Raw genomic sequence first — 13,827 nt, 5'->3', positions numbered from 1 at the left:
CTGGTCGTAAGTGCGAGGACCTTCCAGAAATGACTCTGACCAGCTAGCCACACCCACCTAGTCACATGACCTCCAAGCCACACCCACAAAATAAGCCACGCCCACAGAACCGGTAGTAAAAAAATTTAGAACCCACCCCTGGTGTGGAGCCTTCTTGGAATTGTTGAAAGGACCGTGTTGTAGGCTGGAGATAGATGATGTGGTATCCCTCCTCCTCTTGTTGAGAGAGGGCTATTCATTAAATCCTCCCATTCCCCATCATTCACTCAGAACTGAAGAAGCTTCTTGGATGAGAAGCGAAACCTCTTCAGGCAAAAACAAAGAAAGTCCATTTGCCTCTTGAAACAAGCACCTTTGGGACAACTGTGACCTGGATGACAGAGAATCTCAGTCGTAAGTCGTAAATCAAGGACTTCTTCTCTTTGTTATTTGAAAGATTTTACCAATAGGATCTGAAAAGCACCTAAGCCATCAGTTACCACTATTGGAAATGACTGCTTGCTTAATTTATAATCAATACTCTGAATATGACAAGTGCTTACGGGCAGTTTTGTGCAATCAGCTGAATGTTCTTTTCCACTTTTTGCCTTGCGGGAAGAGCCCATTTCACTTGCCTGAATTGGAGTTTGATCCAAAAAAGCAAAGCTCTTTGGCTGTCGTCGTCAGAAAGCGGCAAACGTTCACACTTATTAGCAATTCCTCTGAAGATGACAGCTTGACACTTAGTTGGGTTTCTTTGACCTTACTTCTTTGCAGCCTGCCTGATAAGAGACCCCCGATAAAACCTTATTCCCTTCCTTAGGACTGGGTTATATTAAGATAAGCAATTAAAGTAGAATTTAAAAGAAAAAAACGGCTTTATGCAATAGTGGATGAACGTAGCCTACCACAGCATGCAACCCATCCTTTGACTTTTAAATTTTATATTTTGAGTTACCAGCTCCGGTTGATACCATCATGCTAATAACTCTATTCTCTTCAGAGATTAAACCATCAATCACTGTGATTAGTAGATTGCTTTTTTTCCCCCCCCCACTGAACCTTTTCAAGATCAAGGCGGCTGTTTGGAGCGTTGGAAAGTCAAAACACAAACACATGCACACACTCACACACAGACACACACACACACTGTGTTTCCAGAGCTGGATTGCTTTATTGATGCCACAGCCTACAACCTCAAGCCAGACCGGTCAACCTTGAAACAGCTTTGTTTCAATCCACAGTTCAAATAAACTCCGTGTTCAAGGTTGGAATAAAACTCGAAAGGACTTTTCACATTCTGTTCTGACCAATGCCAGCAAATGTGGCCTCACCACCAAAACAGCAAAACACACATCCCATTTCATTGACATCCCTATTGCTTGGCAAACAAAGATGCTGTTGTTGTCGTTTGTTCATTTGCTAAGTTGTGTCCAACTCTGGCCCGCAGCATACCAGTCCCCCCCATCCTCCTGTTCTGACCTAGGCTTCCTTAGAAAGTATAAAGCACAATCTTAGTCCTGGTAAAACGTCTTTTATTTACATGGCTGTGAATTATTATCATTCACAGTCAGCAAGGCTTCACAAACAGTCTTTCAGGGGAATGTTTATAAACACCCACCTTATCTCCCTTGGAATGCTGCCAGAGAACTAATTGCCACACGCAGGGCAAGGCCAAACTTGTCAAACAGAACTTTTCAAAGCTTGAACCGACGAGATGAACTAATTGCTTCCTGCAAAAGCTCACATCCCATTCGCTCCTCTTTTATGTCTTATGGGAGTGGGGTTTGCTCTCATTTTATATACTAGCGGTTTGCCCTGTCAGTGTTGGTGGGGTGTGTTCTTGGTGGTTCTTCGATTAGGCAGGCAAGTTATAGATGATGAGATAGACCGGGGTCGGCAACTTTAAACATTTAAAGAGCCATTTGGACCCGTTTCCCACAGAAAAGAAAACACCGGGATCCACAAAACCCTTCCCGTGCCTGACTATTTCTTGAGCGGCCACAAAACTAGCATATGTAGTTGAATTAAACGTTCTGTTTTCTACTGAAACTTTTCTTGGGTTTATCCATGGTTGGCCTACCCGGGGTTGAAAAGCTCAATAAATCGCATGCCGGTGGGTGTCGCACATTGGTGGTTGTGACGCTTATTTTGCGTGACAAGGAGCTGCAACAGAGGGGTGAAAGAGCCACATGTGGCTCCAGAGCCGCAGGTTGCTGACCCCTGAGATAGATAGATGATAGATAGATAGATAGATAGATAGATAGATAGATAGATAGATAGAATGATTGATTGATTGAGTGATAGATGATTGATATAGGGATAGGTAGGTAGGTAGATGATAGATAATAATGATGGTAGATAGACAGGCAGATAGACAGGCAGATGGTGGGTGGGTGGGTGGATGGATGGATGCCGACGTTTCATTATTTATTTGTTTATTGGTTCGATTTATATGCTACCCTTCTCCGGAGACTCAGGGCGGCTTACAATGCGCTAAGCAATGGCCTTCATACTTTTTGTATATACCTGCTTAGTAGGGCTTTCGTCCCCCCCCCCAAGCGGTGTTCTTTTTTATACAAAGTCAGCTTATTGCCCTCACAAACCGGGTCCTCATTTTACCTACCTCGAAAGGATGGAAGGCTGAGTCAACCTTGAGCCTGGTGAGATTTGAACTTGCCGTAATTGCAGGCAGCTGGTGCTATTTAACAGCACTTTAGTCTGCTGCGCCACCAAGGCTCTTACCCAACTACATCATCATCGCTAGAAGGGAGTGTGGTTTGCTGTAGATTATTAGTGCTGTATATTATATATTAGTGGCTTGTCCTGTCATTTTGGTCTTCCTTTACTGCAGTTTCCGCCATGGACATGGTTCTGACACATGTGATGCTCCAGGTCAGTTTTGTTTGGAGACGTTCCTCATTTGGGGCATATCTGCATCACTGGAGGTTTTTAAGAAGAAATAGGACAGCCACTTGTCCGGAATGATATAGAATCCCTTGCTTAAGCAAGGGATTGGACTAAAAGACTTCCAAGATCCCTTCCCACTCTGTTTGTCAGACTGCGATGCTATCTCAAAATTAAATGAATTTCCAAACTGCCAATCTTTAAGGAAATCTTTCTTTAATTGAGCACAGCCACCGGATCATGACTCCACGCGGACAAGACTGACCTTTTGCCCCCCAATCCCTCCCTTTCCGATCCCCAAATCTCTGCTTCTCATTGGCTATCTTCCAAGTCATTCTTCAGACTCCTTTTCTCGTCATTTCCCAGGAATGTGCCCCCTCCCCTCATTTCCACGACAACCCGACTTCAAAGGGATTTGGCAGGCAAAAGTTTCAGAGTTTATCTCTCGCTCTCCTCTGCTCTCTCTATGCCAGCGTTGAAACGCTGACACTGTTACTCTGTAAATTTATTAAATTTACACTTTATTTCTCCATTTTTATTGTTGTAAGCCGCCTAGACCAGCCCCCACAGTCAAATAAGCAGGAAATAAATTTAACAAACTAATAAATAAATCAATAAATCTGTTGTCCATGGAATGAAGACACCCCCCCCCCCGAAATAACGTCTCGAAGCAAGCCTGCCTCTTAGTTTGTCACTCAATCCTCCGCACATGTTTGTTTCGTGGCTTTAACCATTCCAAAGAGCTGAAGTCAAATCCTATTATGAAACTGGCGTTGATTTAAGGACTCAGGACCATCTGGTAATGAGATCACGAATGGCAATGGCTAAATATACCCCACGTTGTTCCTAAGAATTGAGAAATCTTTCATCTGTACCCTAGTCTTAAGGGTTGTTATAAGTCAGTGAGGAAAAGGCTTCTGGCAGCTCTCATTCTGGGAAAAATCCCAAATTCTACAAAAGGGTACCAGGTTTTTCCCTGCAAGTCATTCTGCCCAGATTCCCAGGTTTTTGTTTTTTTAAAAAGAAAGAAAAGATACAGGTAATCCTCAAGTTACGATGACAAATCGTCCAAAATCGTCCAATTTTGGACAAATCCAAAATTTCCATTGCTAAGCGATACATTGGTTAAGTGATTTTTGCCTCATTTTATGACCTTTTCTTGCCACCGTTGTTAAGTGAATCGCTGCAGTTGATCAGGTAGTAACCCGGTTGTTAAGTGAACCTGGCTTCCCCATCGACTTTGCTTGTCGGAAGGTCGAAAGAGGGGATCACATGACACTGCACATGACACACATCACACTGCAACCGTCATAAATATGAGTCAATTGCCAAGTGTTTGAATTCTGATCACATGACCATGGGGATGCTGCAACGGTCGTAAGTGTGAAAAACGCTCATAAATCACTTTTTTCCCAGTGCCGTTGTAACTCTGAATGGTCACTAAATCGACTGTTGTAAATTGAGGACCTACGACTGGAATGGAGCCTGCCCATCACAGTTGTGACAGTCATAAGCAAGTCACCCATGTGACTGACCTGATTTTATGACCCTTTTTACGGCGTTAAGTGAAAAATGAAAATAAATGCTCAGATTTTTTTTAGTAAAAAATGATGTGAAATGAGGTCATATTAGTGATTGCAAGATACTGCAAACAGCCATAAATATGGGCTGGTTGCCGAGCACCTGAGATGCGGTCATGTGACTATCTGTATCTTAGCTAATTAAATCATGATTTGACTGCAGCCTTTGGAATATCCGAACCAAGTTGTAAATAAACTCTGGGAGGTCCATCATCATTCTCAACCCTCACTAAGTCACATATCACAGATTACCTATACAGGTAGTTCTCGACTTATGATCACAATTGAGCCCAACATTTAAGTTGCTAAGTGAGACAGTTGCTAAGTGGGTTTTACCACCTTTTACAACCGTTCTGGCCACAGTTGTTTAAGTGAATCACCACTTTTGTTAAGTGAGTAACCCGGTTGTTAAGTGAACCTGGCTTCCCCATCGACTTTGCTTGTTGGAAGGTCGAAAGAGGGGATCACATGACCCCGGGACACTGCAACCGTCATAAATATGAGTCAGTTGCCAAGTTTCTGAATTTCGATCACGTGACCATGGCGGATGCTGCAACGGTCATAAGTGTGAAAAACCATCATAAATCACTTTTTTCAGTGCCGTTGTAACTTTGAATAGTCACTAAACAAATGGTTGTAAATCGAGGACTACCTGTACTATTTAGCCATTCTAAAACCTGAAATATACAGCAACTTTCCTGCCTGTTTGTTAAGCGAGCTCTTTCTTTTCAACATTCTTGGCCAAGAGATTAGCAATTCTCGCGTCGATTGGCATAAACTCTGACTAAATACTAAATACTGTCTGGAAAGAGTTTAAGTTTTTTTTTCCTTAATCTTTTCAAATTTTAAGAGCCTTTTAAGAGCCTTGATAGTACAGTGGTCTACGCACCCTGTTATTAATACAGCTGCCTGCAATTTACTGCTGGTTCGAATCTCTCCAAGGCTCAAGGTTGACTCAGCCTTCCATCCTTTCTAAGGTAGGTGAAATGAGGACCCAGTTTGTGGGGGCAATAAGCTGACTTTGTATAAATATAGAAAAGTATGAAGGCTATTGCTTAACGCATTGTAAGCTGCCCTGAGTCTCCGGAGAAGGGCGGCATATAAATCAAATTAAAAAAAAATATTAAAAAAAAAATGGGAAGGAGCTCCTGCTGCAGGAGAAAAGATTTTAGGAAGCTCCGACTGGGCAGTTGTACATCTACCGTATTTTTCGGGGTATAAAGACGCACCTACCTTTTTTTGGGAGGAAAACAAGAAAAAAAACCCTGCCTTTGCCTCCCAGCATCCATTCAGTATTCGTCTGGCTCGTTTGCCGCAGCCCGATCGGTGCTGCCGTCACCCATTTGCCACCGCCACCCATTCGCTGCGGCTCGTTCGCCGCCGTTGTAGCCCGTTCGCCACCACCCATTTGCTGCCACTGCCTGTTTGCCGCTGTCGTGGCCCATTTGCCACAGCCCATTTGCTGCCGCCGATCCCTGCTGCCTGGAACCGGCCAAAAATGCGACCCGCGGAGGCCAAAAATGGGGCGTGCCGAGTCCAAAAATGCAACTCACGGAGGCCGAAAACGGCTGTCAGGTGGTTGGAGCTTCAGCAACATTCAGTGTATAAGACGCACTGCAATTTTCACTCACTTTTAGGGGGCAGAGGGAAGTGCATCTTATACTCCGAAAAGTACGGTACTTAATAACAAAAAGACAGGAGTTTATAGTTGTCTTTTTATTTTTAAGGTGATTATTTTCATTTTAAATATTTCAAGAAGTCATTTTGCCAAAGCACTCTAGTAAATCTATATAGCCCCATAAAAAGCTAAAGTCCCATCCAGTAGAGCTGAACTCCCAGGAACTTCATTTAGTTTGACATTTTCTTGGCAGCCCTGTGGAAATAGTGCGGCGTTATTGTCTTTTGATCCTTTTTACAAATTCTCATATCCCTAAGATTTGCTTGAAGTCCTCTATCCAAATATTAGCCAGCTCCCTCCTTTCTTGGCTTCACTTTCTGGTTTAGACATATTCACCCATGTGCTGCTATCCACGAACGTTTTGGAAAACAGGACAGGGCTGAGATACAGGCAGTCCTCAATTTATGACCACAATCGAGCCCAAAATTTCTGTTGCTAAGCGAGACAGTTGTTGAATGAATTTTGCCCCGTTTTACGATCTTTCCTGCTACCGTTGTTAAGTGAATCACCGCAGTTGTTAAGTTAGTAACATGGTTGTTTAAGTGAATCCTGGCTTCCCCCCTTGACTTTGCTTGTCAGAAGGTCGCAAAAGCGGATCCCTTAACCCCGGGACACTGCAACCGTCATAAATATGAGTCGGTTGCCAAGCCTGTGAATTTTGATCACATCACTATGGAGATGTTTGTAGAGATTCTCAGTCATCCAGGTCCTGGTTGTCCCAAAGGTGCTTTTTCAGGAGGCATCTGGACTTTCTTGTTTCTTCTTTTGAAGATGTTTCGCTTCTCATCCAAGAAGCTTCTTCAGCTCTGTCAGGACAGTGGTATTCCTTGCAGACAGCTGGAAATTTACAAATTTGTCTGCAAGGAATGTAAATCCTTCCATTCCCTGCCATCCAGTCAGAGCTGATGAAGCTTCTTGGATGAGAAGCGAAAGTCCCAGTTGCCTCTTGAGAAAAGCACCTTTGGGACACTGTAGAGATGCTGTAATGATTGTAAGCATGAACTGTCATAAGTCACTTATTTCAATGCCGTTGCAACTTTAAACAGTCACTAAACGAATTTTTTATTTATTTATTTATTTATTGTTTAAATTTTTATACCGACCCCTCTCCCGAAGGACTCGGGGCGGTGAACAGCCAAAATTAAAAAACATACAATATAAACATTAAAATACTATAAAACAAAATTAAATTTATCTATGCCTTCCCCCAATTTAAAACCCCTTACCCATAAAATTCCCCAATTAAAAGATTTTTAACCCAGCCCGGCTGAAATAAAAAAGTCTTCAGAGCCCGGCGGAAGGTCCGGAGGTCCGGGATCAGTCGTATCCCTGGGGGTAGCTCATTCCAGAGGGCGGGTGCCCCCACAGAGAAGGCTCTTCCCCGGGGGTTCGCCAGCCGACATTGCCTGACCGACGGCACCCTGAGGAGGCCCTCTCTGTGGGAGCGTGTTGGCCGGTGGGAGGTTATTGGTGGTAGAAGGTGGTCTTGTAAATAACCAGGCCCTAAGCCATGGAGCGCTTTGAAGATGAGAACCAACACCTTGAAGCGCACCCGGAAGACCACTGGAAGCCAATGCAGCTCGCGCAGGAGAGGTGTCAAGTGGGAGCGCCATGTCGCCCCCATAAGTACCCGCGCGGCCGCATTCTGCACCAGTTGGAGCCTCCGGGTGCTCCTCAAGGGGAGTCCCATGTAGAGAGCATTGCAGTAGTCCAGGCGGGAAGTAACGAGGGCATGAGTGACCGTGCATAAGGAGTCCCGATCCAGAAAGAGGCGCAACTGGCGTATCAGGCGAACCTGTAACGAATGGTTACAAGTCAAGGACTCCCTGCATTATCAAGAGCTGCTATAAAATTGGATTTTAGCCTCTGAAAAATTTTAATCCCGGTTAATTCTAGGCTTTAATTCTACGCGCACAAAAGCAGTACAGCCAAAGTGCCTTTATACACACAGGTGGCACTTGTTGGCAACTCAGTGAAGGCAAATGCATCATTTTGGGGATGGTGCACCAGCTGCCGAAGGCCACAGTGCAATCTGTGCTAGCTAATTTCTCAAGGTCACCCCTGTGTATCTAATGTATGTTAAATGCTGTTTTATTCGCCTGCATCAGCAGAAATGATAGAGCTATTTTCTGACACTATTGGGCCTTTTTTTAAAACAAAAAAATGAAGTACAACTAGATGCAGATATAACACCAATAATTCTTTGAACAAAGTGGCTATTCTAAGTCCCAAAGTCCCGCTTTTTTTCAAGAGGCAACTGGATTTTCGCTGCCTTAGGCGTCCTAGGTTCACCATCACTGCCCTAGGCTCGTGATAGCGAACCTGTGGCACATGTGCCACAGGTGGCACACAGAGCGCTCTCTCCAGCCGTCACCCAGCCGAGTTTCACTGTACATGCGTGTGCGCGCCAGAGGTGGGTTCTAATTTTTTTTACTACTGGTTCTGTGGGCGTGGCTTATTTTGTGGGTGTGGCTTGGAGGTCATGTGACTAGGTGGGCGTGGCTAGCTGGTCAGAGTCATTTCTGGAAGGTCCTCGCACTTACGACCAGTCCTCGCACTTACGACCCGACTCATTTGTTTGCTTTTAACACTGATCAGCTGTAGGGCGGCCCTTTGAAGCCCCGCGGCAAGAGTTTTTTTCCCTCTAGTCATCAGCTGGGACTCAGGAGGCAGCAATAGATTGGGGGTGGGGCCAAATAAAAGGTAAGAATAACGTGGGGGGGGTGGGAGAACTGGTTCGGTGATGTCATATCGTCACCGCTACCGGCTCGGCTGAACCGGACCGAACCGGGAGGAACCCACCACTGGCGCACGCGCCTCCCACCGGCCCGCTGGTTTTCAGGTCTCTGCCGCGTGTGCGCGGGGCCTTCCCTGATCTCCACAGTTTCTCCTGCTAGCTTTCTCCTGCATTTTTGTCACCCTATCTCCGCAGGTTCCACCCTCCGCAGGTGCCTCTCTGGGGCAGAAATGCAAGAGAAAGCTTGGGCATGCTGGGGAGAGAAACTGAGGAGATTGGGGAAGGCATGGGCAGCAGAAATGCAGGAGAACCAACCTGGAAGCCAAAATGGGGGGCAGGGGAGTGCATGCTCCAGGGGGCGCACACTCAGGGAACATGCACGGGGCCAGAGCAAATGCACAGGGGGCGCTTGCATTGCATTTCAGGGATTGGGGCACGTGTGCATGCATTTGTGTGTGCGTGCTTTGGGCACTCAGCACCAAAAAGGTTAACGATCACTGCCCTAAGCTGTTTGCCTGTTCAATATATTGAATGGTAATAAATAAATCTGGTCCCTTTGCAGTACAGACTACCCATTAAGGGTCTTTGTTCCATAAAACTATCCGCATTCCCAGAATCGCTCCTTTGAGCTTATTGCCTGCGTAAAGTGGCTGACACACAACACCGCTGGACTTTAAAGGCACCGTTTTCATTTGCCTGACTTTGATCGTCTTGGCTTTTATGCAGTGGAAGAATCCGACATCATCGACCTCGAGAAACGCTATTGGCTGCTGAAAGCTCAATCGAGAACAGGCCGTTTTGATCTGGAAACGTTTGGCCTCCTGGTTTCCCCTCCGATCCATCCGTCCCTGAGCGAAGGTATGTAACGTTAGTTGATAATCAATCTCTTCTTGGGTTTCTTTCCATACAGGTGTCAGACCTGGAAGCCATCTTTTACATTTGGGCCTTCAGGCCTGCCACATTTTCTACTGTGGGAAAATGGGTGGGGGGATTGCACAGAGTATGGGTGATAAGTAGTCAAAATAACGGCTGCTAAATGATTGTAAATTGAGGACTACCTGAAATCTCAGCTAATGAAACCATGTGTCAACTTGCAAAGCTTTCAAGTTGCCATGAGCAGGAGGGAGGGAGAACTGAAGTGAATTCCATACATTCTTTCTGACCGCAATCAGAAGGAGGGTGTTAGGTTTCACAGCCAGCCAAAGTGGTGAATTGGAGAATGTGATTTATGACATGGCCAGAGAGGAGGGGAGAGACAGGGTCATATGGGGAACGTAAATCTACGTGGGATCAGTCCTAACTGCATCCCAGTATTGCCGGAATGTTGCTCCTAATAAATGACTATATTTCCTTTGAAGTTTGGATCATGGCTCATGAATTAATTAGGGCATCTTTCGGAAACTTGACACCATGACTTGATTGAACAAATTGGGCGCTCTCTATAACCGACGCAAACTCAGCCTGCTGCTTCGGGATCTTTTGCAGGCCTGTTTAACGCCTTTGATGAAAACCGCGACAATCACATAGACTTCAAGGAAATCTCGTGCGGGCTCTCGGCTTGCTGCAGGGGGCCGCTGGCAGAACGGCAGAAGTGTGAGTATGGCTTCCCAGGCTCCCCTTCAGGTGTTACAGGTGCTCCCAGGTTCCGCTTACTGTAGGATCACTCACTCGCACAGCCTCAGCCCTGGAAAACAGCCACACAAATCACTTTCACACTGCGATTATGCAGAGGCATAACCGCTTCTTTAGACTGCATGGAGACCCAGGGAATTTAAAATAACAGCAACCCTTTACTGGTTAGGGAGAGGTCCTTAGTACCCTCTGAGCTTGGTTATTTTTCTTGCAGGCGTTTCATTATTTATTTTTTATTTTATTTTATTTTATTAGATTTATATCCCGCCCTACTCCCGAAGGACTCAGGGCAGTGAACAGCCAAGAGATAAAACACACAGATTACAAAATTTAAAAACAGTATAAAAAACCTAATTAACGGGCGTCTGGTGCGCCAGTTGCGTCCCTACTTGGACCGAGATGCCCTACGCACAGTTACTCATGCGCTGGTCACCTCACGGATTGACTACTGCAACGCTCTCTACATGGGGCTGCCCTTGAGGACCACTCAGAGGCTTCAGCTGGTGCAAAATGCAGCCGCGCGGGTTGTGATGGGAGAATCCCGATACTCCCATGTTACACCCCTCCTGCGCGGTTTGCATTGGCTACCGGTTGCCCTCCGGGTGAGATTCAAGGTGCTGGTGTTGACCTATAAAGCCCTACATGGCTTAGGACGAGGATATTTGGTGGACCACCTACAGCCAGCAACAATATCCCATCGCCCGGTTCGCGCCCATAGAGAGGGCCTACTCAGGGTGCCGTCGGCTAGACAGTGGCGGCTGGCGGCCCCCAGGGGTAGAGCCTTCTCGGTTGGGGCGCCCACCCTCTGGAATCAACTCCCCTTGGAGCTCCGACTAGCGCCTGACCTTCGCACCTTCCGCCGGGAATTAAAAACTTGGCTTTTCAAATCCCTTGACCTGGTCTGATGACGGGGTTTTAAGGGTTTTAATGGGTTAATTTTAAATTTTTTAGATTTTAGTCTTTATGTTTATTGTGGCTTGTGTTTTATTGTTGTGAGCCGCCCTGAGTCCATTGTGAGATAGGGCGGCATATAAGCTGAATGAATGAATGAATGAATGAATGAATGAATGAATGAATGAATGAATGAATGAATGAATGAATAAATAAATAAATAAATAAATAAATAAATAAATTTGGCCCAGAACAGATTAAAATACCCCTAAAGTTTTAGACAAATTTAAAATTTACAATTAAAAAGTGAGGTTAGGCCAGGCCAGCCTGATGGAATAAAAAGGTCTTGAGAGCGCAGCAGAAGGTACGTAAATCCGGGATCCTCCGTATCTCCGGGGGGAGCTCATTCCATATAGCAGGTGCCCCCACAGAGAAGGCTCTCCCCCTAGGGGCCGCCAGTCGACACTGTTTGACCGACGGCACCCTGAGGAGTTCCTCTCTGTGAGAGCGTACTGGCCGGTGAGAGGCTACTGGTGGCAGCAGGCGGTCCCGTAAGTACCCGGGTCCTAAGCCATTACCCAGACTAGGTTACATCATCAGTGCTAGAAGAGAGTGGGGGGCTTGCTCTTTTCTGGTTACTGGTTTACTGGTTACTACAGGGGTCCCCAACCCCCAGGCCTTGTCTTATTCAGAATTGGGGGCCACGCTAGAAGCCAACCAGACTACGCAAATGTGCATGCAGAACTCAACATGAGTGACAGGCCGGCAGTCACTCGCACGCTTGTGTGGTGGGCCAGCAGGCACGTGGGCACTGGCCCGCCGATCGCACAAGTGGAGCTGTGTATGTGCGCGCTGGCCCACCACTTGCACAAGGGTTGCTTGCGCTCTGGCCTGTCTTTTGCGTGTCCCAGTTCTCCTCTCTGCCCGAGCCGGGCTGCTCTCTCTCCCTCTCTCTCCCTCTCTCTCCCTCTATATCTGTCTGTCTGTCTATCTAGGTATCTAGCTAGTTAGCTAGCTATCTCTATCTATCATCTATCTATCACTTATCTATATCTCTATCTATCTGTTTCTGTCTGTCTGTCTTTCTATCTATCTATCTATCTATCTATCTATCTATCTATCTATCTACTATCCTCTATCTATCTATCTATCTATCTATCTATCTATCTATCTATCTATCTACTATCCTCTATCTATCTATCTATCTATCTATCTATCTATCTATCTATCTACTATCCTCTATCTATCTATCTATCTATCTATCTATCTATCTATCTATGTATGTATGTATGTAATCTATTTATCCTCTCCCTCCCTCCCTCCCTCCCTCCCTCCCTCTCTCTCTCTCTCTCTCTCTCTCTCTCTCTCTCTCACACACACACACACACACAGGGCCCCTGGAAGGGTCCTTGGACGTTTTCTAGTCCAGAGTTCCCCCGGCAGGGAGAGGGGCTGGTTCCGTGTGAGCTGTGGCTGCCCGTCACTCACGCAAATAGAGCGTGCACACGTGCTTGCCCACTGCTCACACAAGTGGGGATGTGCATGTGCTCTGTTACCGTCCACTTCCGTAGCCTGGTTCCAAACTGCTCAAGACCCAGTCGTGGGCTGTGGCCCAGGGGTTGGGGACCTCTCTTTTAGCCCAACCCCCTCCCAAGGCAGGAATCTGATACCATCCCAGCTACATAGTTGTCCAATCTATTTTTTGAAACTCCCCAGTGATGGAGCACCCACAAGCCAAGGAGGCAAGCTACTGTATTCCGTTGATTAATTGTTCTCACTGGCAAAAAAATAAATAAAATCTCCTTATTCCTAAGCGACCAATTTTCCCAATGCTGGGATTATGGCAGAGTCTTTGTGAGGCATTCTGGAGCTGGTGTCTTTTGGGGAACCATCTCTCAAATATAACAGGAGTGGAATTTATTGATGGGCTCTAAGCTCGTCTTGCTCTTTCTGTGATTTTATTGCTTTTATGGCCTGCAAATGTCAAAGTATCTGTATGGCACACACAAACGCACACACAAACATGTGGTATACATTTTTTTCCCCCCAAGAGGTTGACATTTGCTGCCGTTTCCTCCTGGGTACATAGAACAGGTTTTTTCTCAAACCTCGGCAACTTTACGCTGGGAGGACTTCCAACTCCCAGAATTCCCCAGCCAGCATGCATTCTGGGAGCAAGCTGGCTGGGGAATTCTGGGAATTGTAGTCCACTCATCTCAACGTTGTTTAGGTTGAGAAACACAGCGATGTAGAGGTTGATCAGTCCTGGCTCTGTAGGGATAATATGTGAAAACAGAGCTAAGTTTATTGCCTACAGATTTTTTCTTCTTTTTTGCTGCGGGGCGGGGGCAAAGCTTTCTACATCGGCTCCCTAATCTGCATTTTAAGGTTTCTGTGTTTTCCCCTCCCTTTATTGTTATTCT

General features: G+C 45.9%; 1 protein-coding gene across 4 annotated transcripts in view; it reads left to right on the top strand.

Moving 5' to 3' along the window:
• Positions 1–13,827, top strand: part of USP32 (ubiquitin specific peptidase 32) — a 217,121-nt gene that overhangs the window by 130,947 nt on the left and 72,347 nt on the right. For all 4 annotated transcript variants that reach the window (XM_060693236.2, XM_087889985.1, XM_087889980.1 and 1 more), the window contains exons 6-7: positions 9,608–9,739; positions 10,367–10,474. In XM_060693236.2, the coding sequence (XP_060549219.1) occupies positions 9,608–9,739; positions 10,367–10,474 (240 nt within the window). The remainder of the gene's footprint in view (positions 1–9,607; positions 9,740–10,366; positions 10,475–13,827) is intronic.

The sequence above is a fragment of the Pantherophis guttatus genome, chromosome 1 (assembly GCF_059756535.1).
Source record: "Pantherophis guttatus breed Tessera chromosome 1, ASM5975653v1, whole genome shotgun sequence".
NCBI classification, from domain to species: domain Eukaryota; kingdom Metazoa; phylum Chordata; class Lepidosauria; order Squamata; family Colubridae; genus Pantherophis; species Pantherophis guttatus.
The sequence above is the reverse complement of the archived record's forward strand: the minus strand, read 5'-3'. Positions and strand labels throughout refer to the sequence as shown.